Genomic DNA, 23,959 nt, shown 5'->3' with positions numbered 1-23,959 from the left:
CTTTCTTTGTTTTTTGTTTTTAATTTGATCCGAGTTATTACTCTACAACAGCATACATTTCACAATAGTCGGAATTGAGGATCTGTTTATTCTTCGCCGAAAGCAGTCCCAGTTTGGAACTATTGGCGCCTTTTAATGGCAGAAACAGGGCAGGAAGTTAGGTTCGATTTCGAATTGTTGCGAGCCAACCACGGATGGAACAAATGGATAAAGGTAGAAACTTACCCACCTTGGGACGGCGTGACTGTGAAATCGCCCTTCGGGGGTGCGCGAATGCATCCATTAAAAAAAAAAAAGAACAATTTTTTTTTAACCCACTTATTGCACACGTAGATTTAATTCAAATTAAAATTTTGGTTGCTATCTGATGCAATGTGCTGCTTCCAGGACGACTTAATTGATACGTGTTTATTGATTGGTATTTCTGCACTTCCATCAATTAATATCGATTGCCAGTTTTACTAATTACGACACTTTAGACACGTCTCATTAGAGCCACAAAGGAAAGAAGAACAATGACGTGGGTATACGCTTGTTACCGTCGCCGCAAGACGGTGTTTGTCAAGATGACGATAGATTTTCATTGTCAAGATAAAATCGTCGACAAATTAATTATCCACTTACGTTTCCGTTTATTTTTTTTAACGAATTAATAACACACGTACGCCCGCGGCTGTCACTCACTCTACCTGTACTAATTTGACATAATTAAGGCTGGAAAATGGTGTGTAGAAATTGCCTAATCACGTTACCGTTGCTGCACGCTCGGGTCGTTCTCTGCAAACGGTTACTTCGCGGTGCGCAGAACCGTTTAGGAAAGATTATGTGCAATTTATAGAACAGTACAAAATTGTTATAGCAGGACTTACGGTTATTAATTGTTGGAGATAGCAATGTTTCTATGTGGTGCAATAATGCTTTAGCTAGTGTTAAAATTATTAAAACGTAATTCCTCATTGTTTTTTTTTTAAAGAAAACATGCTAATGAAACCTTTGATATCTTGCACGACAGTCGCCATTTTCGTATTCTTCAGCGTCTCTAACATTCCAGCCGCATTATTTGGGATTTCGATAACGGCAAGATATCAAAAATCGCCCTAAAAAGTATTCGACATTCTTTACCTCATGAAGCGAAATATTACTGGCCACAAAGTGTTGTTGGTATCCGAAACACACTGTATGCTACCCGAGAGCACTTTTATCATGGCCTCTTCTTTGCTTGTAATTGGACTGACACTGAATTATCAATTAGTACGGTCTTCGGATAATGTCGTAATGAGCTATTTGATCCTCATTAGACACGCATCCTCTTGGCAGTGTTGCTGCTTCTATCGACTATAATTTTATAATAATTATTGTTAATTATTGTGGGCCCCATTTAGATGAAATGGAGGCGCGCGCTTATTAGCTTCGTTATACTTGCTATGTGATTGTAGGTGCACGAGGAGGTGCACAGACATTTATGCACATTTCCCTAAGCGAATCGCCCAATTTACTGAGTTTGGATACACCAGAATAAAACGTGAAGTTTGAGGATTAGTGTAAAATACTAAACGCTTAAGGAATGAGGGTCAAGACAGTAGTCAAGTTTTTCTTTAAGCGGTGTTCTTATTTAACCTTTGGCAGTTCCATTGCCGTGTAAAATAGACACGCATAACAAGAAGGGTCATCCCCAATATTTTCTTTTACCCTCTGACAGAACTGCCACATTTACCCTTAAACGTGATTGGTTTTAAGTACACAAAATAATATTATTTCTTATTCTGCTTCGTAAACACTCTAGGTGATGTTATACCTAAAGCTTCATTCTCATGTCTTGTTCCGACGTATAAACCCACCATTAATGTCTGGAAGATGGTTTCAAAATGAACAAAATCTCGATAAAGGGTATTTATAAAAAGAGATTGAAAGAGGTGCTTGTGGCTCAGGGAGAAGTACAACACACGATCCTCTGACACCTATCTGAAGAGGTTTCGAGGGCCTCGGGTAACCGGATGAAATGCTCGACAATGTCTTGGAGGTCGAGCCGGTTTTAGTTGTTTTTCTGTTCAATTCGAAAAAATATTTTTCACCGCCGATGAGAACCCAATTCTATCTCTGCCAAATTTCACGTATGTAAAACGCATAAATATGTAGCAAATTGAGATATCTCAAAGGAATCAATCCAAATGAGAATAATTAATGAAGACATTACATTTACTTAACATTTACCGCGGACTATTAAAATTCCTTACCCGAGACGAATTAAGTCCCGAAGAAATACTTTAATTTAATTCTCAAATTGAAACGGTCCCGAACAGAGACGCGTCGCGAACGTTTTCGCAAAGTCACAAAAGGCGGAAAATAAACTAATTTATGTAAGTAGCGCTCCCCTAATGAAGAAAGTCCCGCCCTTTTGGTTCAAAAGTTTTTTGACGTTGCCAAGTTGTAAACTGTATCTGAAATAAGCTGATTTTTTTTTTTTTAATCATTTTAAACTTTCGTTGACGAGAGCTCGATTTTGTGGTTATGATAAACCAAAAAAAAAAAAAAAAAAAAAAAAAAAGGAAAACGGGCGCATTTTGCGGGCTGCCTCCAACCTCTGCCCTGTTTTCGACGCGAAATCGTTTAGGTCCGGGGAAAAAGTGACAATTAGACAATGACGTTTTACGATATTCTCCGAATTTAAATTTGGCAACGCGGTAACAAATCCGGGATGAAGCCATTCGGAAACAAAGGAAGCGACCGGAACGCGTAATTAAGCCAAAAATGTTAAGAATCCCGACTTCTTGATTAAATGCAGTTTTACGGCCGACCCGCCTACTTTGCCGAGATGAATAACTTTAATTAAATCCTCCCGTTTTATTGTGTTGACCTGTCTCAGAATTAACTTTCAGCGACCCGCTGCTTTCCATATGAGAATGAATCATCCAGCTGTACTTTTTCATAATACACCATCACTGAACAGATATCAGATATGTACCGGATCCATTGTGAAGCTGAATAAAACCCAAAATGCCTCCTCACTTTTTCTATTGTGGTGAGATGTGTGTGTTAAACGAAATCGTTGACAGCCACTTAACATAGGTGTAAAGAGGCATAATGGCCCATTAATAGACACGAGGAAGTAGAGTTCAATTCATGAGATTACCGGATTAGAAAGAAGGCAGGGGGCCCACAACACCGCAGTAACTCGATACTTTTATTGGGATGCCGGAGATGTCTTGTATAAGCTCTCACGACGGACACTTGCGCCTAAATTCGATTTTAAAATTGAAAACTTCGTGGAGTTCGTTTTCGTCAGTAGAAAAGCGAAACGACTCGATCGAATCGCACTTAAAATTCACACACCAAAACCTGTTGACGATCACCAAAAAATGGCAAAGGTGCCTTTAGCGTGTTCTCAGCCCGATCGATTTAAAAATATTTTGACCGCACCAAGAAATGGCCCCTTTATAGGGTTGAGATTTACGGATAATGGGCCATATTCAAGGCTTTATGCCGAAATAGGTGTAATCCTATATTCTCTAACGATGTAGGGCCTTTATGGACTTCACAATAGTTCCGAGTCAAAACATTTAAGTTTAGTGGATTATCTGATCCTCCTCGTTGGCACAAGCACCGTTTTTGTACTCGTAAAGATTTTGTGATTATTTTTTCCGAACGCTCACAACACTTTAACTTAATTCCAGGTCTGGCGCAGTTCAAAAACTCATTTAGTTCCTCCAGTCCTGGATCATGTTTATCAGGTGAGTACTGTTTTTTTGTGTGCCGCAAACAAAACCACGGAAAAGCGAGTAACGCATTTACGCGATCGAACTGATTAAGTAATGATTAATTAATTAGTAAGCAGACGAACACTTTGCCAAGAATTGGGAATAAGTGCTCAGGCCCTGTTTAATTGCAAACCGAAGTGACAATTACGACAGTTTCTCTCCGCTAATACGGTAATGTTATAATTGGAAGCTCCGGGCGATGGGTCCCGGCTTTTGTTCCAACTTCCATGGAGGAGTTTTCGCCGATTAGTGTGACTTTCAAACAGCAGATTAAAATGAGAGTGGAGCAATTATTATGCATTCCTCGAATAATAATAATTAAGTATTATAAACATGGGCAGCTTCAGTTGCTACGCGCTGTTAATAATAAATCACCGGCACAATTTCACGCACAAATTCTGAATTTAGAGCTCTACGAGCGCCTGATTGATTAAGCCAAACAACAGTATATTAAAAGTCCCCAAAAATGGAAACTTTTCCCACTATTTAACCAATTTCGTTTCGCATGTGGGAATGTGGATCGCACGTCACGGAAACGCTCCCAGCGTTGGGTTTAATTTTCAATAAAATAAATTGGCTTTGTCTTGCGGTTTAAGTGGTCACGTGGTCGTCTTGAGAATATTTTATTCGCTGGTACCCCGTCGACATTCCTAAGCTGCCTAGTTAGTCTTTAACATCCCTCGACATTTTTCTAAGGTATTACTCATACGGCTCATTCATCCATTCATTATGATAGCGAACGCACTTAAAAAAGACGTTTTTTAGATCCTCCACGATTCAGATCGCTCTCATTAAAACCGAGGTCTGAACGTACGTACTGCGAAATGGAACTTTTTCACACGGCACGGTAACCAAATTTTAATGTTTTGTCGTTTCATAACTTCAAAAATTAATATTTATGATGTGTATCTATACGAAGCACGGATCGTCCCTTTATCTGCGTAAAATGTAACAAAATTAAACTGGTTAAAGCCCTTTGTCGTCGTGCCAACACTTGCTAAATGGCTGCGAAATAATCCAATTATGATAATGTACACGTCCAACTTGTCGCCGAGCCGAACACTTATTTCATTTTCCGCTACATTTACTTTTACAACGCGATTTGTTTGCTTTTTTAATGCTGGCAAGAACAGAAACATCGATTTAAAAAGATTTGATCGATGAATGACAGACACTGAGGTAGTTTCGGTTGAACTTGTCAAACTCGTACGTGCACGCAGGCGCGGAAGGGGAAACGCGCTTTTTCCAAATTCGCTTCGCAACGAGAAAATACGCCAAAATGTCGAAATTTTGCTATTGGGGATGAACGTGAGTAATGTGGCAGGTATCGTACGTCGCCCGTCTCTATGGAAAAGTGCTGATCTCGTGCATATGTACACGTATGGATGCATATGTATATATGTACGTATGTACGCGATACTCCCTGAAAAGAGCGGTCAGCCGGGCCAGGTTTCCAGGAATTGGAGGGTAATTTACTTGGCGCGTTGTTTCACGTCCGAAAGGATCCATTGCGGGCGTGTGCGAGTGGAAACTGGAAAATATTCGGCCTGTTTGCGCACGACACCGCTCATTAGTCGATCGATAGTTCACTGGGTTTTTCGATTCACCCTACCACTAAGCCAATTTCGAGCCTCCTTTCAATGTGATAATAAACATAATGCAACTTCTAACACCCGAATACGACTGGAACGTGAATTTATATTTTCTTTTTTTTTCTTTTTTTTTTAATCATTTACGCAGAAATGAGTGAAATTGGGACGAGCCAAGAAGTAAAATTGCAAAATGAAAATTTACAAAAAAAAAAAAACCTGCCGCGCCGCTTGCAATCGATTATTCCTAGTGAATGGATATTTCAATTAATCATAAATTGTCGCGAAATGGAGCAGACAATTTAAAGAAATTAAGCAAAAAGTCAAATTTAGTTTTCGAAATCGAAGTCAAAATCAGCATATGAAATGAATAGATAAAAAAAAAAAACTCAACCATTTTTGAACGGAACCATGAAGATGGAGAACGAACGCGTTTCAACGGGTCCGCATCGACATGTTAATAATAATCGTCGAGACATTTCGAAAACGTATTCCCACAGACTCTCTACGAAAATTCCATCAGCAGCAAATTAATTGAAATTGATGGGTAATCGTCGCACCATGAAAAATTAGTATTTGTGTAATCTGTAAATCACAAAAGGGGCCCCTAATCGAATATAAAGCCACCCCAAGACTCTAAGTATATTCCGGATGGATGCCGGGTCAATGCTTTAGGGAATCGAGAATGGAAATTAACAAATATGAGGGTGGTGATTACATGATTAATGATGTGTGATCGTAATTGTGTGTCGTGATCTCTAAGGTCCTTTTTGGAAACCTGCAGAAGGTTAATCTTACGGAACATGAGTAAAACCTAGTGAACTCTTCACGAAAATACTCGAAGCGACGCATTTATTAGGTATTTTGGGAGTTTTTGCCCGCATTTTGGAAACGCCTTGGCCGATTTTTTAACGGTTCTCATCTCCCATTCTCCAAATTCAATTCTTTTTCCACCATAAGTATGGTGGAGTCACGATAAACTATATTTATGATTTTTTGACGAGAGACAATATATTAATAAATGTTATTAATTACTCGGCAGTAGCCAGAAGCTACATGTAAATTTCTCTCATCACGATCAAGTACACCCAGTCGCACATTATACTTTCCATAAATATTAAATTTAACAATTTTTCAACTTATCACGCACAGAGAAACGTATATGAAGTTTAAAATAAATCGGTTAAATAAATAACATAAAGAAATTATTCCATCGTTCACATTCGCAATTATTTCGTTAGAAACTTAAAAAACATATTTCCCAGAAAAATTTTAATTTAAATAGATATGTTACATAGGGTGTCCCAATAATTAAGTGCTGGCCTTTACACGGCGTAATGTACGTGCGGAAATAATACCGAATTGGTAAATAAACATATGCCTTGAAGTCTCCCCTAACGGAGACACGGCCCCTTGAAGGGGGCCCCAATGAGGTTATTTTTACTAAATACCTCTTAAACTAATTAACGGAACCGCATGAAATGTTGGTATGTTCACCATATTGGCATGTTCAATCTAAATATCTGATCAGAGTAGTTAACTTTGAATCATAGACCCGTCACTGACAAGGTTAGTATTAAAAAACAGTCATATTTTTTCCGTGAATACGAATTTGATGTTTCTTTGCTATGTAAATCTGCGATTTTCTACTCAAAAAGGCACTCTTAAGTAATATCTCCGTCACCGTTTTTGAGAAAAACGGATTTTAATGACCTGCATATGTTTCTCATTATTTTCGGTGAAACAGTGAAATTGGCCTTGAAACAAAAATTTATTGCTTAATATTTGATATTATTATGCACTAATTTGTTATTTTTCAGTTTTTTTAGCAATAAAACATGAGTTTCCAGCCACTAAATAAATATGGCTATTTATTTAACACAAACCCTCTCAATTATGGGTCTATGATTCATAGTTGACTACTTTGATTGGGTATTCGGATTGAGCACCTCAAAATTGTAAAAATACCAAAATTTCATACATTTATGTTAAGTTATTTAGGAGTTATTTAACAAAAACAGTTTCATTGGGGATCCCTTCCAGGGGCCATGCCTCCGGTAGGGGGCGCTTCAGGACATACGTTCATTTACAAATTTGGTATTAGCTTTACGCCTAGATCGTTTAAAGATTGACGCCTAATTATGGTACACCCTGTATATATGGTATACATTACAATATAATTTGAATAACTAACTTTTGTTATTGTTGATTTATGATATTGTTAAAATGTTTAGAAGTTTTTTTTTAATTATGATGTATGTGTCTTGATATACACTATTTTTTTGTTTCCTCATTGGAAGTGTAGTAACCTGCAGTAGGTATTGTTTCGGTAATTATTTTTTGTAAAACCATTAAAAGTATAAATCATAAGGTAATGAATAGAAAAATTGATGTTCGTTCAATAACAATAATGAAAACAAAGAAATGAACGAATTTTCCACCCAATTGGTCTAAATTCCGACTCTCTCTCTCTCTCTCTCTCTCTCTCTCTCTCTCTCTCTGTCTCTCCCAAGCTCTCTCTCTCTCTCTTTCTCTCTGTCTCTCCCGAGCTCTCTCTCTCTCTTTCTTTCTCTCCCCTCTCTCTCTCTTTCTATCCCTTTAAAAATGGGTTCGAAAACTTCTCGCTAGTCGTTATGTTCCTTTTTATCCTCCTCTAAACGAAACTAAGCTATTATACGCTTTCGCCCGATTAAGTCGCGCTAACAGCCTGTTAAATCCTAATAATTACGTTTTTCAAAAGGCTTTTTACGTCTGTTACTTCAGAGGCCCGAAATAAGGAGATTTGCCTTTCTAACAAGATATTATTACTGAGTTTTTACAAGCAAAAACTTTGCAAATTCCCTATACCAGTGGCGTTTCAAGTCGAAACCTTTATGTAGGTTCTCAATACAAGAAAATTAAAGTAAAACAATTTCATACATAATTTTAAAAAAGTTCCTAATACGAACAGTGATTTTGAATGGCTAGTGATGCGCAACTAAAAACTATGGAGTAATGCAAAATGGCGTCTGACCTCAGAAAAAATGTGAAGAATTGAATTGCTATTGATTGGACGTAATTTTAACTTGATATCTCAGAAAATAAACCAACTCTGTTTACGTTGATGTGAAAATGCATTTTTTACTTTTTATTGCCAAAGCCGTAGGCCAAGGAATTTTGATTCGACCTCTATGCATCTCCGTTTTGCACGTCATAACGTTACAAGAAACATGCTGAAATCAAATTTTCACGGCCCATCGGTTTGCAAATAATTGTTAAATTATTGCTATTTTATTTGTCGTTAGCCCGAACTTTTTCTAATGAACCAATCTTTTTTTTTTTTTTAATTAACCAGAATTGCTTGAAATACTCTTTGATCATTCCATGATCACCCTGAAATGCTTCTTAAACAATTTAGACATCAATTAGGCCCACGGCAGAGCAAATATATTTGTAAAAATCCAAGTGGAGGCCAATATGGCCGCCGATTCGGGGGAGCGGGACCTCATAATGAGCTTCGCTGCGGGGGAAACGGGCGGCACTCGCCCCCCACTGAGAAGGGCTGGCTCTGTTTTGCCGAAGAGGGTGCCAGTGGCAGCGCCAGCGAAGAAACACAAACCACTGTAGAAAATATGCAATTATGGATAGGGTCATAAAAACTTCATTTTTGTTTTTTACATTCATCTCTCTTTTGCACCTGTCAAGAACGAGGAAAAAAACTGTAAAATATGTCAACATTGCAATTGCTTACCGCTTTGAAAATAATAAAATATAGGATTATAGATGCGCCTACAAACACATACATCAATTTTTCACATTTATGTTCTTTGTCGCAATCTAGTGTAAGTGGTTTAATGCTTCTGGTTTTCAGGCATTTAAACTGCGAATTATCCTGAAGATAGCAGACACATAAAACTATATTTTCCCGTAAAAAAGCAGTAGCGGGACACGTCTCTTCTAAACCCGAAGTATTTGAGTTTGTTTCTCATACCTTTTTAGAAAAGCAAATTTTCGAAAAAGAAGATGCTCGAAAGCACTAATGTACTATCCTATAGAGAAACAGAGCGGTGACTCTCTCTAGATAAACCTACCCAGCGTATGACAGCTAATACATCATGCTAAATCTGTTTTAATGCCTCCCCTCACCATCCATTATTAATTTGTATATAAATCCTTGTATTGGTGTGTAATTGTTTGGATTACAAAAAGAGGGGACGTTGTTTTTTTTGTAATATATATTTAGACAACACATCCATAAATTAAGCATTTTCTTGTAGTAACAGAATTTTCGCGCCTTGTCCAAATTTCCATTTTTATAATGCAGACATCAATCGACACGAACCGTGCCGAATAAGCCGTCCTCTCAAGGGATTCGCCCTTTTCAAAAATTAAAGTATCTCGGGCAATAAAAGAAATTGATTATCCCCAAACATCTGTAAGAGTGGTCGGGGTAACTACCCCTAACTAAAGCCCTCTCCGAGCATCCCACGGGACAGACTTAACGCTCGATTAGAACCGGACTGGGATGTAATACACTCTTCGGCAATTTTCGAACATTTGCTGGGCAAATAAATTGAATTAGGTGGCAAACAGAATAAAGTGCGCCGAAACCTGAGATAGTTAAAGATGGGTGTCAATTCCCCTGATACACTAAAATTCTGTTCATATCTAGTTGAAACTGATTGAATAAAAGATTTGTTTTCTGGGAGAAATTGTTGGAATTTGTGGAATGATATAAATTTAAATTTAGTTAGACAAAGGGCACTGTCGGAGCAGGCGCACTTATGCACCCGCAAAAAGCGATTTTTGAGTCATTTGGCCCAAAAATGGGAAACGTTTTCAGTCCATTCATTTCATATGTCGACTTCGGCTTACACTTCAAAGCTGAATCAAAATTTTTGTTTGCTTAATTTCGTCAATTACCTGCTTTAGTGTTGCGGTTAGTTGCGCTCAATTGCTTTACCGCAAAAGCAGACTTGTTTGCAATTTTATTGCTTCTGCGCAAACGCTAAAAAATACCAAGCTTAACTTACAATTGATTTAGCCAAAAGTTATATATTACATTTGGGGTAAATTTATCAAACCGCCCTAAATTCGGATTTTTATATCCCGTTTTGGTCTAGCAGCAACCCCGAAAAGCAATCAAATAATCCCCAAACATGTTGACACAATTAAATTTGGAGGATCTCCCGCTGAGAAATTTACAAGCTTAGCCGGTCATAAATTTCCGTGATTGGATGTTATGGCCGCATTACCAATATTACGGACAGATGAAGCCACCACAATTTACTACTTTTGTTTTGGGGGAGCGGTGAGGAGGAGGAGGGTGGGGTGGGGGGGGGGGACTCTTTGTGGATTGAGGACGAAGGACGTGTTCGACTATTAATACTTCAACGATATAGCAAACGCGATAAAGCTGTTCATCGAAAGCCCTGATGGAAATGTAGTTCTCGTAGCAGCCGAAGTTGTAACTTTCACCGATCAGACATAAAAAATTGGTGGAAGCATAAAGCACAGCGCATGAGCGTGACAAAAATATTCACAATTTAAAAAACGCAATGCAGAACGCGTTCAGAAGAAAAAGGACCTTGACTAGATCGCATGAGGTTCAGCTCAGTAATTGTTTTTTTCAGTTGCAAAATGACAACCTTTTACGCAACACTGAGGCATAAAATACATTTTCTTTGAAGGAACACCTTACGCATACCCATTTTATAAAACAACCACCAATAAACCTTAATTATTTACCACTTACTATGTAAACATCTGTCAACAGTCCACCCATTTCGCTTCGAACCTGTCATTACGTATTGTCATTAAAATACCGGGTCTTGCTCAAATGGGATCCAATTGAAAACCTCACAATGGATACCGAATACTACACCGTGCCTGCGTAGGAAACTAATAAAAATAAGGGCAGTCACCAAAAAGGTTTTTATTTACGGTCTGAAGGTGCACGCCCATGGTGAAGGGGGAAGGGTTAAAAGCAGCTGAAATTAGTTTGTCATGTAAAACTTGAATGTTTGGTGATAAGAAAGGACTGCTGATAGAAGCTCCAATAAGCACCTTTCCGAATCGAACCAATCAGGAGCTATTGAAAGTTGTCATTGATATGGATGCACGTTCACGTTCGAAATTAAAATGTTTAACGGGGCCGATGAAATTAATTATCGATATATTTATGGGCCGCTTTAACCACTATAACTAATTAACAGTGGTTTTAAATGTCAAGTGCCCGTATAAACAGGCGAAACGCCTATAAAAACAAACTGACGGAAGCACCTTTGTGAAACCCTATACTGGCGTCAGCATGTTCTTGTTACAATTTTTGTCACTTGTCATAACAGTCTCAAAGTGACAAACTTAGTTTGGTTACAGGGAGGCGAATCGTAACGCGGTACGAAACGTTTTCTACTGCATGTGCGTTCGAAAATTGGTAAAAGAAATTAACCAATAACAACCCTCCTCGAGGAACGGTGAATGTAAAATTTGCTCCCTATAAAGCCATGTCTCGTCGGCTGCTTCTCGACTTAAATGAAAGAAAACCACCCCAGAAAATATCTTACTTTTTACCCCGCGAACACAAAACAGTCCTCCCCGTTCAGTTACCCTCTTTGAGAAAACTAAAAAGAAGAAGTATTAATTTCGTCCGGTGTACGTCTATATTCTGCGTTGGCTTTCGTCGGAATTACTTTAGAAATCCAGAGGGTAGAAAAGAAAAAGTTTAGGTTACACCGGGGGCGAATTTTCCTTGTTCGGAGCTTTTGCGAAATCGAACCTCGTCTTTATTTTCGCTAATCAGTGCGGTTTCCGGGCTATTGATATTTCGGATCTCTTGTGTGTATTATATACATACGCGGACGCATGCAGGTTCCGTTTCGAGCTTTGAACGTGGGTAAACCCACACCGAAATCTCGTCCAGCTTACACGAAGTCAATTTTCCAATTGCGAATAAATGGGGCTCAATCTTTCTAAAATACTAATTTATATACCTAGCTGCCACAAAAGAGAGGCTTAAACCTAAAGGGAAATAATATAGGTTTAAAATTACCCATATGCCCTAATCCGTTCGACTTGGAATTAGTCAGTATATACGAATTCGAATTTGCTCAATAAGCTCCCTGGTGGCGGAAATTCAATTAGTTACAAGTGCATATCCCCCCTTAGGATTCCGGTTCGTATTCTTGCACTCTTCATCGACAGATTTTACGAAATAGTGATTTTTTATTCGTTTAACTTTTCAGGCTTGTGGGAAAGAGCAATAAAATGGGATGTCAAGATAAACTGGAAAACATCCACCGAGCATAAAAATTTCGTACCCGCACAGTAGCAATAAAACACTTGGCGTTCCGTGAATGCAAAATAATTCTAAATTATGGATTTGGCATGGGAATTTAACGCAAACTTGCTTAAATATTTATATATACTCGTTCAGTTTTTTCTCCGTTTGCGATATTATCAAACGCCATAAAACACTGGCGAAAATCGCCGATGATTTCCAACGAATCTTCAGCGTTCCGAGTGGGATTTTTCACGAAAAATCACTAAAATTCTTTAACATTTTGATGAAACAACGCGAAAGAATTCGAATAACTAAAGCGAACTGCGAACGGCGCAATGGAATGCAACGTATTGCTTCGTTTTTTTGCATATACGAAAGATGATGTCATGAATTGTTTACGCAGAAGTAGGTGCAAGGAACACGAGGCAGGTGAAACCATTACAAAATGGAGGTTCGCGAATCTGGTGCACTTTGCCGTCGTTGCCATTATAGATACAGTTGCCAAAAAAAGTATTTGCACACTAGAAAGATTCCCTTTAACGTGAAATTACAACATACTCCTGGCAAATCAAATATACAGGGTGTCCCACAAGTGTTTCATTATATTTCAGTGGGTAATAGTACATTGAAAAATAATATGACTCCCTATATAAACCATATTCCAATAACGCTTCATTAAGAAGATACAGGGTGTTAAACTTAAAACACACATGGAATATTTCAACGTATCAGAGTATCAATGAACAGGCGAGCTCAATTATGTATTGAACAAAATGGCCACCAATTTGAACAATTTCTATAATGTTATAGCAAATTAATAATATTTAAAACAAACTTAATATTATTAAAACCATTTAGAGAATATCGTGCATATAGACGGTATTCAATTTTTTACTGGCAAACGATACGTCGGACGGAAAAGAGTCAAATGAGCATTTTTCTTCTAAATGAAATTAAACTTCTAAAAATAATTTTTATTTTGATAAAAAGCAGTGGCGCGCCATGTTTTTCTTTAAAAATGTGCTGAGAGGTGTCCGTACGCACGTCACTGGTGAAACGAAAAATAGCCCTTTTGCATAAATAAATGCGTCTATATTAACTCTCAAAACATGCCAATTTTCACTTACATATCTCAAACGGTTTTGAATATATCAATAAAAGTTAGATTTTTTAAGTAAAGTTTAACACCCTGTATCTTCTTAATGAAGCATTATTGGAATATGGTTTATATAGGGAGTCATATTATTTTTCAATGTACTATTACCCACTGAAATATAATGAAACACTTGTGGGACACCCTGTATAATTTTCATACTACATACATTTAACCAAAACAAAATTGAAAATAAAAATCTAATCCTAGTTATAGCAATAAACAAATTATTTTTAATGCAAAAAAGTACTTGCACATTGTACAAACAACAAACGCAGAAATAGTGTTACAACAACAATTTAAACAAGTAGGGTCTTAATACTTTGTATGCATGCCCTTAGCTCTGATGACTGCTTCTAAACGTCGAGGCATCGATTCCACAAGTGTTTTTGTAATATCTGGAGACATATCATTCCAGGCTTCATTTATTAGCGTTTTAAAAGCTTCTCTACTGGATACACATTTGGATCTTATTTTCTGGACTACCAAGTGCCGTAAATTTTCAATTGGGTTTAGGTCAGGTGATTGAGGTGGTGTTAAAAGCCTTCTTGGTGCATTGTAGAGCAACCACTCTCGGCTAGTACGTGCTGTGTGCTCAGGATCGTTATCCTGTTGAAAGTAAAATTTATTTTCCTAATTTTTGGGCACTCGACATTAAATTGCGTTGCAGCACATCCACATAGCTGCGCGCAGTCATGGTGCCTTCTATGATTTGTAGATTTCCAACACAACTCCATGCCATACATTCCCAAACCATAACGTTTCCACCACCGTGCTTAACTGTATTAAGAACGTTTTTCGGATCTAGAGCCGTATTCCAAACGGTCAAAATACTTGCTGGCTTAAAAAACTCGAATTTACTTTCATCGGAAAACACAACATTTTTCCAGAAGTCCAGGGGCATATCTCTATATGTTCGAGCAAACTCTAACCGCTTTGCTTGGTTGTTTTTGCTTATAAATGGCTTTTTTCTAGGTCACCTCCCTCGAAGACTGGCTCCATGGAGAACATTTCTTATGGTCTGTGGTCTAACAATTTTTCCAGATGATGACGCGATGTCTTCGGGAAGGGGTCTAGCACTTTGATGAGGGTTTTTTTGAATGTTTCTTACTATGTGACTCTTATCTCTTGTAGTTCATTTACGAGGACGACCACTTCGAGGTTTATTATTAACTTTTCCGGTCTCTTCGTGCCTTTTGATTACGTAGCTAACTGTGGCGAAGTTTAGTTTTAATTTTGATGCAATCTCTCTATGACTTTTTCCCTGATTACGCAAAATGACAATTTCCAGTCTTGTTTGACAATTGGTTTCGCTTTTCTTCGAAGGCACGTTGACTGCAATGAATTTGTCGTGGTACCAAATCTGAACAAGTAATCACAAGAAAATATACAGACAAAAACAACATTCCAATGCATTTTTTGCTGTTTTCAGCCACGATGTTAATCGATCATCACGAACGTGCAGGATGTGCAAATACTTATTTTGCATTAAAAAATAACTATTTTATTTCTAGAACTGAGATGAGATATTTGTTTTAAATTTTCTTTTGGTTAAATATATGTTATATAAAGAATAAAAAAAATAAAAAATATTCGAAATCATTTACATAATTTGCCAGAAGTATGTTTTAATCCCATATTAAAGGTAGTTCATCTGGTGTGCAAATACTTTTTTTGCCAACTGTAGATCGAGAATGAAAGAGCCACGACGTAAGCCAGATTATCGAAAAAATTGAGCAGAAGATCAGGCCCGATTCCGAACGAACCAAAATCAACACGTGGAATAAATGACTGCAAGTTACTTCCTGCTTCAAAGTCGTGTAACTACATAGGATTTTTAATCACGTGTGACTTGGCTTGATCTTTTTTTAAGGACGAATAAATATTATTTTAACAAATCACAAACAAACAAAAATAAGCTCAGAAGTCGTTTAACATCAAAACTGTGGTGTATTTTTATAGATGAATTAATTTGGTCCGGCGGTTTATACCGCAGTTTGTCCGTGGCTGCGAATTCTTCGCACCGTCAACAGCCAAACATCAATTATTAGTGGTTGAAGTACTTAATGAAGATGGAAGGGAAACGCATAATGCTTTCCATTCGTTCAGTAAATTTGCCTCAAATCCGAAGGAATTAATAAAATTTGCAATTTGCCGAAGCATCTACGACACACGTATGGGGGTTCTGAAGCAATTTAAACCTTGAATTTGAGTCTTTTAATCGTTTAATTTAAATTTGAAATTTTCACGAGATTAGAGAAAGGGTACTGACAAAGTGGGCGGAATTACGCAATTGCGGCAAGCAATCCAAGAGAAAATTCAAGGCAACGTTCCAAATGTCGACTTTAACGCACATCTCAAAACCGAATCTCAGTTTTTGCTTATAGTAACTTTTACCATTATCTACTTTGTTGTTGTGATTGTTCGGGCTCAAGTTCATTCTCTATTTACATGTCTACAGGGTGTTAATTAGGCGCGTGCAGATATTTCAAGGAGCGAATCTCTGGCCGATTCCAATACAAAAAGTTCCTATTAACATATGGTCGCAACGGCTCCGTTTAAGAAATAAAGAGTGTTTAAATTTAAATTTGGTTCTCGGTGAATATTTTCGGACGCAGATGAGTCAACGGGACGAAATTTAATATTCGCGGGTTTTTTATGACGCAAAACCCAAATGTCATCTTAGTTTTTTGGTTGCTGATAGAGGGCGCCACGTAGAGGGTTTCATCGCATTAAACTTTGTTGCCCCACACTGTAGGTCACCTTTGTGTTAAGGGCGCTATTGTGCATTTAGTTCGATGCAAAAGAGTACTCTTGGAGAATACCAAATTGAATTTCATCTGATTGACTCATCTGCGTCCAAAAATATTCACAGAAAATCAAATTAAAATTAAAACTTAAACCCTCTGTATCCCTTAAACGGGGCCGCGGCGACCGCACGTTAATAGGAACTTTTTGTATTGGAATCGGTCAGAGATTCGTCCCTTGAAATGTCTGCACGTACTCAATTAACACCCTGTATACACGCATAACCGACTCCAGGAGCGCGAATGGAACCGTTTGTAAATTTATATTTGCTAATTTTCTTATCTACATCGTACTCTGTCTACGAGCGTGTAACGAGGCAATTACAGGTTCGCTAAAATTGAAACGTGGTCACCTAAAAAAGACACATTTTAGGACACCCGAAATAAACTCCGGGTATATACGGGATGCGTGCGAAAACCTGTGACAGAAAATCTACAGGTGCATAACGAAAAGTTTAGAGGTGCGTTGAAGGTAAAAAAAAAGGACTCGTGAGACGTACTTCGGACTGGTAATCTACAGAAAAAATCTCGGGCCTTAATGCACAAACTGAATATTAAAAATAAAAAATACGAATGCGTATACGAGCAGGTAATGAAAACAAACGGCGGGCACATTAAAAATAAAATACGGACACTAAATGAGAAAGCCAAATAAGGAGACAATAACGAAAGAGGAAAACGTGTATTATTTTGAATCTGTTGTGCTAAAACACAAAACGCGATATAAAGAGAGAGGCAACGAAGCGAGATTGAAGTGAATGGAACGAGGTGTGAACTGCAGAGCCCCACGCCTATTAAGAAGGCATTAACCAAGGTGTGAAACACCCGTCGCATCATGGTCGTAATAATGGGTTCCCATTGTTTTAACGGCTGCGCCTTTTGCATGAGCCCCCACATCATTCGTTGTTTGATCTCTGCACTCAACGAGCAGGTCAGGACTCCTCTATATTAAGTAAGTATACGTCAAGAGTCACCATGTAATCCGCTTAATTATTATAGTAATTAATAAACTAAAAAAGTGAGGGGGGGAATATGAAATTTTCCCTCATTACATTTGCGGGGGCGAAATATATATCGAGCCTCTAATAGAGCGTCACGGTTGTTATTTCACGAGAAGAGCGGTGTTGGTGTCTTATTTTCCAATTTTCCCTCCTCAAGTCTTTATTGGAAATTCCGATTCCGCCGTCAGACAGTTAATTTGAAAGCCGAATGAGTATATAAAATCGGGCTCCTCTCCCTAAATGCCCCAAATAGCTTTTACGCCAGCTTAATTCGTTTAATAATCGTGCCGGCACGCAACTCGAATTCTCATATTATTATCTTTTATTGATTGGTCTCTCTCTCTCTCTAATGGTGGTAACGTGGTTTGCTGCAGACGACGGAATGGATTTCCTGGCACGAAATGATCCTGATTGTATATCCAACTGAGGATTCAATTAATTTTTAGCAAAAACTTGCCCTTTGGTTATTCGACGCCGATGGCGGGAAATGATCATTCGAAAACTTTAAAAGTATAAGGAAAGCAATAAAAAAAAAAGCCTTTCACGTACTCGGCTGTGATGCATATTATTCGTCTACAAAAACATACATGTATGCACGTACCGTATAGAAGCGATTCGTTACAACAAACTTTGCATACAGGGCTCATTTATCTTACGGGCAATTAAATGCTTTATGAAAAGGGTTAGGGCGTGAAAGCTAATACGGTTCCGGCACCCCGTAATTGCCTTTGGCCGGTAATAAATTGTGCCAATGGCCCAAAGGAATTTCATATAAGTGTGCACGTTAGTTACCCCTTTCGGTACTAAACTCGCATAGTTCTGCTTGGGGTGATGGGCGATAACATTAAGCCAGTGCACCATCTGAAGTTGAATTTCAAATTTCCCGGCTTGAAAAAGTCTCGTTTTTGTTACAGGTCAACTAGATAATTCCAAAGATTTCTCAGTGCAAGACGGTTTAGGTAACTTTAGCAAAAAGAAGAAAAAGAAACGACGTCATAGGTAAGTGTTTAAACCGACATGATAACACAAATATTTCAGTTTTCCTAAATTTTATCCACATAAATTTGAGAAGTTTTAATTTCGGAAAAAGAGTCATTACAAAAAAATGTAAATGACCTTTTCCGAGAGACTTTTTGCATACGCAAACTTCATCAAGAGTGTGATTCTATGCGAAGATGTGAGAGAGTGGATATGAATTTTTCTCCGGCGTTCCTCAATCGGTCAAACAATTCAAGCAGGGACGTCGAATGCGATTTTCTCTCACGGTTATTAAATACCATATTATATATCGTGCCTTATAGATATTACAATGTAATTATGTGTTATTGGCAAATCAGACATGAGTTACAAATCCGACACCTACCATAAGAGAAGCATTAACGAACCAAAAAACTGGAGATTTGCCATCGTGGAGTTACTCAGAAATTCATTGGCCAATACCCCATCCTCTGTGAATTTATATTCATTCACAATTTTCCAAATTTATGCGTATATCACAAGTTATGAACCACTCTGTATAATAAATGTGATATATGATAAGCATTTCAGTTGTAAAATGTTTCTATTGAGGTTTATTCATCAGTATGTGGAAAAGTGCCTCTCGAATACACTTGTATATTTCATGTATATCCCGAGGCACGTAGCGAGAATCGATTTTGAATTCTTGATGGGGTTTCGTGAAAGATCTGGCCAATGAATATTTCAATCGGCCTAATTTAAAATTCCAGACGTTGATCAATTTTCCAGAATTTTGCTGCGAATATTTCTCTCCATCGAGCAATGGCCGAGTTACTTTTTCAGCCATCAATTTATCAATCTTTGATTCTTGATTTCCTTTAACGATTGTTTTAACAAATGGAACAATATCTGTCAGTTTGACTACCCTTGGTGCGTATGTGGTAGGACGATTTTCACGAGCTATCAGCTGGAGGAACTGGAGAAGGCGTTCAAGGATGCTCACTATCCAGATGTGTATGCCAGAGAAATGCTTAGCCTTAAGACCGACCTACCTGAAGATAGAATACAGGTAAGCTCCAAAATATCTGCTCTTCGTCTATAATTGAATTAATTTGCCAAATTCTCTATTACGTCGTCTAGATTTTACAACAAATTGCATTGATGTAGATGTCAATTTTCTTAATTTGCAAATGTACACGATATTTATACGTTCGATTCGATAAAAACTCGGATTGGCTGCACTAAAGAGTCGAATATTTTTGCCCCAAAATTGGCGCCGGCATTGAAACTGCCGCAAAGATGAGGCAATACAAGTTGAAACTAGTCCTGCGTCTTCATTATATTGTACTGTAAAATGCATTGGCGTAAATGTCTCTTTCCTCCCATCAAAATTTTTCAAAAATTCCGAAAAATTAGGTTTTTGGTACTCACGTTTAAGCTACATATGAAGAAAAGAGAAGAAATTGCGAAATAATCCAAATCGAAGACCCTGCAAGTAGAGAAAATATCACATGTCGAATTAAAAATTTTCCTAAAATTTCCATTTACGCTGCATCCCGCCTCTGAATAAGTGCAGTGTACGCCGCTGACTTGGGCATACATACGCCACCGCATCAAATCGTACATTGAATCGAGACCGAAAAACTGAAATTAAGTGAAACCGTTTCTTTTTTAATATATTTTTTAATTGATAAAACCTTTCAAAAAATGTTTTACCCAAATACATATTTCCAACGTTTCCACTTCAGCAGTAATTCTTCCGTCTTCAGCAGTAGCCATTGTAGGCGTAACACTGCCATTTGCCAGAGCCAATCAGAATGACGCGCCCTGGCGCCCTTGTGCATTTCAAAACTTTATTGGCGTAGTGGCGATAATTGTTTCACAAATTCAATTATTTTTTGTTTAATCTCAAGTTGTTGGTTGCGGTGAGGAGTGTATGTGTAATCATTAAAGACAATTGTATCTATAGATATTCCAAAAACAATTGCGGAGGTGTTACAAAACTGCAAGACATTTTTAACAGGCATAAAATGGTATGAAAACAGCTTCTCTTTTCACAAAAGTCCAGAAATTGATGGTTTGCCGACCAACGAGTCTATCCACTGTCTTTTCTTCATAGACAACTAGAATTTTTGGTTGTCCATTATCCATTTTTAAACCAAACGAAGCGATTTTTTCCAGTTTGTCATAAAGTTGTTTTAATGTTCGATGATCTATTCGTCTATTATTGAGATATAATTCCAGGTATCTTTCAGCACGATGCCTTCTAAAATTTGTTTTCGCATACAACAACAATGAAACAACATGTTCGTAAATATGTGATTATTACTAATTATCTATTAAAATTCTCTTTTGTATGTCGTCACTAAACGTTGGAGATTATCGTGACATTTTTTGTTGGAATGCTATTTCCGACTGTAAACAAACAGTGGTGAATCATGTGCGCATCACATCAAAGATTCTTGGAATAATATATATATACATACAGTGTGACCCACATAAGAGCGGGACACCCCTGTAAAATTTTTATTTGTGGTCCGATTTTGATTTTTTTTTTATATGTTGTAAAGCATCAAAAACTCTAGTTTGTGAAAAGTTCTTGTTGTGTTCACTTAAAATCCAAGACCCACTTTGCTTCTTTTTCATGCCGAAAATTCAAGAAAATACATTAGGGATTTTTTTTATTTTAAATTTAACTGTAATAATATCTTTAGAATATTTCAAAATGGTTGTATCTCAAATTTCGTTGAAAAATATTGATTAATAAAAAAGTTATTAAACAATTAAATTTGATCCACTTTAGAGCAGAAGACCCCTGTAAAATATTGAATCATTTAATGTGGAAAAAATTATAACAAAAAGATATTTACTTGATTTTAAAAAGCGTTTGCTTCGATTAAACCACCGTTCAACTAGATACATTTCTCGTATCTTCTTCTAGTATTCCGCATTGCTTTCCTAAAAGATAGGGGAGTTATCTTTTCACAGGCGCGTCTCACCCTCATGCAGAGTTCTTCTCTATTTCTGGGGCGGTTTTTATATACTTTTTGCCCAAGAGTACCCCACAAAAAAAAATCTAATGGGGTCAGATCGAGCGATCAGGGTGGCCATTGTATTAATGGACTATTCCGTCCGATCCATTGGTTAGGAAAGCTTGTATTAAACCATTCCCGAACAATTCTCGCGTCATGAATAGGACTTCCATCAAGTTGAAAATACATGTTATGTGCGTATAATAGTGGAAGATCATCAATCGCATCGGTTAATTCGTTTTTTAATAGTTCTAAAAAACTTGCAGAATTCGTATTGCCTTCAAGAAAAAATGGACCGATAATTTTGTCGTGGATTAATCCGCACCAAACATTTACTTTTTGGGAATATTGACTTCTACAATTAATAATCCAGTGTGGATTTTCGCGAGACCAAAATCTACAATTCTGTAAGGAAACTATCCTGTTAGTAGTAAATTTAGCTTCGTCACTAAAGAGAATACGTTTTAGGAAATTGGTATCTTGATACTCCCCTTGCGTCCACAAACAAAATTCCAACCTTTTGTTCTGGTCTCCTTGTTCTAAAGTATGCAGAAATTTTGGTTTATATGGCTTAATTTTATTCTTTTTAAGGCATCTTCGAAATTAATCCCCCCCCCCCAAATCCAAACTTGCTGTTCTTAATGTAGCATGTGGGTTGTCAATAAAATAATTTAAAATTGCGATTTCTGTATCATTTTGATTTCTATTTCCCGGACGTTTGGTTTTTAGTAAATATCTGTCAACGGCTCCAATTTCATTAAATGTACGATTTATTCGATTCACTGTACTTTTAGTAATCGGACGTCGATTAGGATATTTTATGTTGAATATTCTAGTTACTTCCCGCACACTTCGGTCATTATCACCAGAAAGACGAACTATTTCAATTTTTTCCCTTAAAGTTAATTGATTATTCATATTTGAACTATTTCTGCAATCAAAAAAAGGAGAGATTTCTCAGCCGACTTGACCAAAAATCTTTATTAATAAAGATGTGGACGATTCAGTAAATTTAAAATTTGATTGTTCAATAACGTTTTTGATGCTTTACAACATATAAAAAAAAAATAATCAAAATCGGACCACAAATAAAAATTTTACAGGGGTGTCCCGCTCTAAAGTGGATTAAATTTAATTGTTTAATAACTTTTTTATTAATCAATATTTTTCAACGAAATTTGAGATACAACCATTTTGAAATAATCTAAAGATATTATAGTTAAATTTAAAATTTAAAAAACCCTAATGTCTTTTCTTGAATTTTCGGCATGAAAAAGAAGGAAAGTGGGTCTTGGATTTTAAGTGAGCACAACAAGAACTTTTCACAAACTAGAGTTTTTGATGCTTTACAACATATAAAAAAATAATCAAAATCGGACCACAAATAAAAATTTTACAGGGGTGTCCCGCTCTTATGTGGGTCACACTGTATATACCTTGGAAGATAAAAAAGATAGTCAAGTCAAGATTTTCGTGCTTAACCAGAAAAGTACAGTAGTGTGAGTTCAATATGCGTTTTTATTTTATTTGATTCTATTTAGCAATAAGGCCTCACACTCAAGGAGTGGAATTGCACATTTTTTCTGGGACACCCTGTATATCCCATCTAATATATAATAGACGTTGAATAAAATTCTCTCCGTTATTACAATAATTAATAATAATCTTCTACAACAATCCATAGCCGCATGTTTTCGAGAAATGTATGTTCCTTCCATTAATATCTACGGCCGTGATGTTGGCACTAATGACTATTAGTAACCCGAACTCAGTTGCCTCCATTTTAATGAGCCTGCTTTGTGGCCAACTTTGTTCTCTAATGATTAATTTCACCATTACCGTAAAATATACTGTTCCCTCTTTTATTTTGCTTTGTTTTCAAATCATGGCTGACTTTCCGGCTCATCAATCCCGCAATCGATTTTCTGTTTCCGTCACTCTTTTCGGTGAAACAATTCAAATTCGATGTATTAATTTTGAAACTTTACAAACTAAAAGTGTAGCAAATGTTTTTTATACACCGCATACATCATCGACATCAGCATCATAATCATAATTACTTTCAAGTCACCTTCTACATATCAATCCAGATCCGGCATAACTATTTGCTCCCAAATACAAATGTCTACATTTCAACAGTCCAATATAATTACGATGTTGATGCAGTTCCTCTTCCTCGGTATTTGCTCCTTGGTATAAAATACACACCACTTGTCTAAGTAAATTAGCTCCAAATTATCAGTTATCACAATAATCGGAGGCTACAGTTGTTTTGTTTTTTGCCCCGATGGTTATACATACATATATTATGTAAATCTAACAGTGTAGAGGACAAAGTACAGATTCCTTTAGAAGACTAAAAGCAAAAAAATTGCATTTTTATCATGTTATTCCTGGTGATTTT

The 23,959-nt window shown here is 37.1% G+C and overlaps 1 protein-coding gene across 2 annotated transcripts in view; it reads left to right on the top strand.

Moving 5' to 3' along the window:
- LOC136347823 (visual system homeobox 2-like) overlaps positions 1–23,959 on the top strand; it is a 40,434-nt gene that overhangs the window by 5,696 nt on the left and 10,779 nt on the right. The window contains exons 4-6 of one of the 2 annotated variants that reach the window (XM_066298153.1): positions 3,672–3,728; positions 18,481–18,565; positions 19,469–19,592. In XM_066298153.1, the coding sequence (XP_066154250.1) occupies positions 3,672–3,728; positions 18,481–18,565; positions 19,469–19,592 (266 nt within the window). Of the gene's footprint in view, positions 1–3,671; positions 3,729–18,480; positions 18,566–19,465; positions 19,593–23,959 lie in introns of both variants that reach the window. The other variant, XM_066298152.1, reaches the window with a different exon arrangement.

This window comes from Euwallacea fornicatus, chromosome 30 (assembly GCF_040115645.1).
Source record: "Euwallacea fornicatus isolate EFF26 chromosome 30, ASM4011564v1, whole genome shotgun sequence".
NCBI classification, from domain to species: domain Eukaryota; kingdom Metazoa; phylum Arthropoda; class Insecta; order Coleoptera; family Curculionidae; genus Euwallacea; species Euwallacea fornicatus.
Note: the sequence above shows the minus strand (reverse complement) of the source record. Positions and strands in the feature narration are given on the sequence as shown.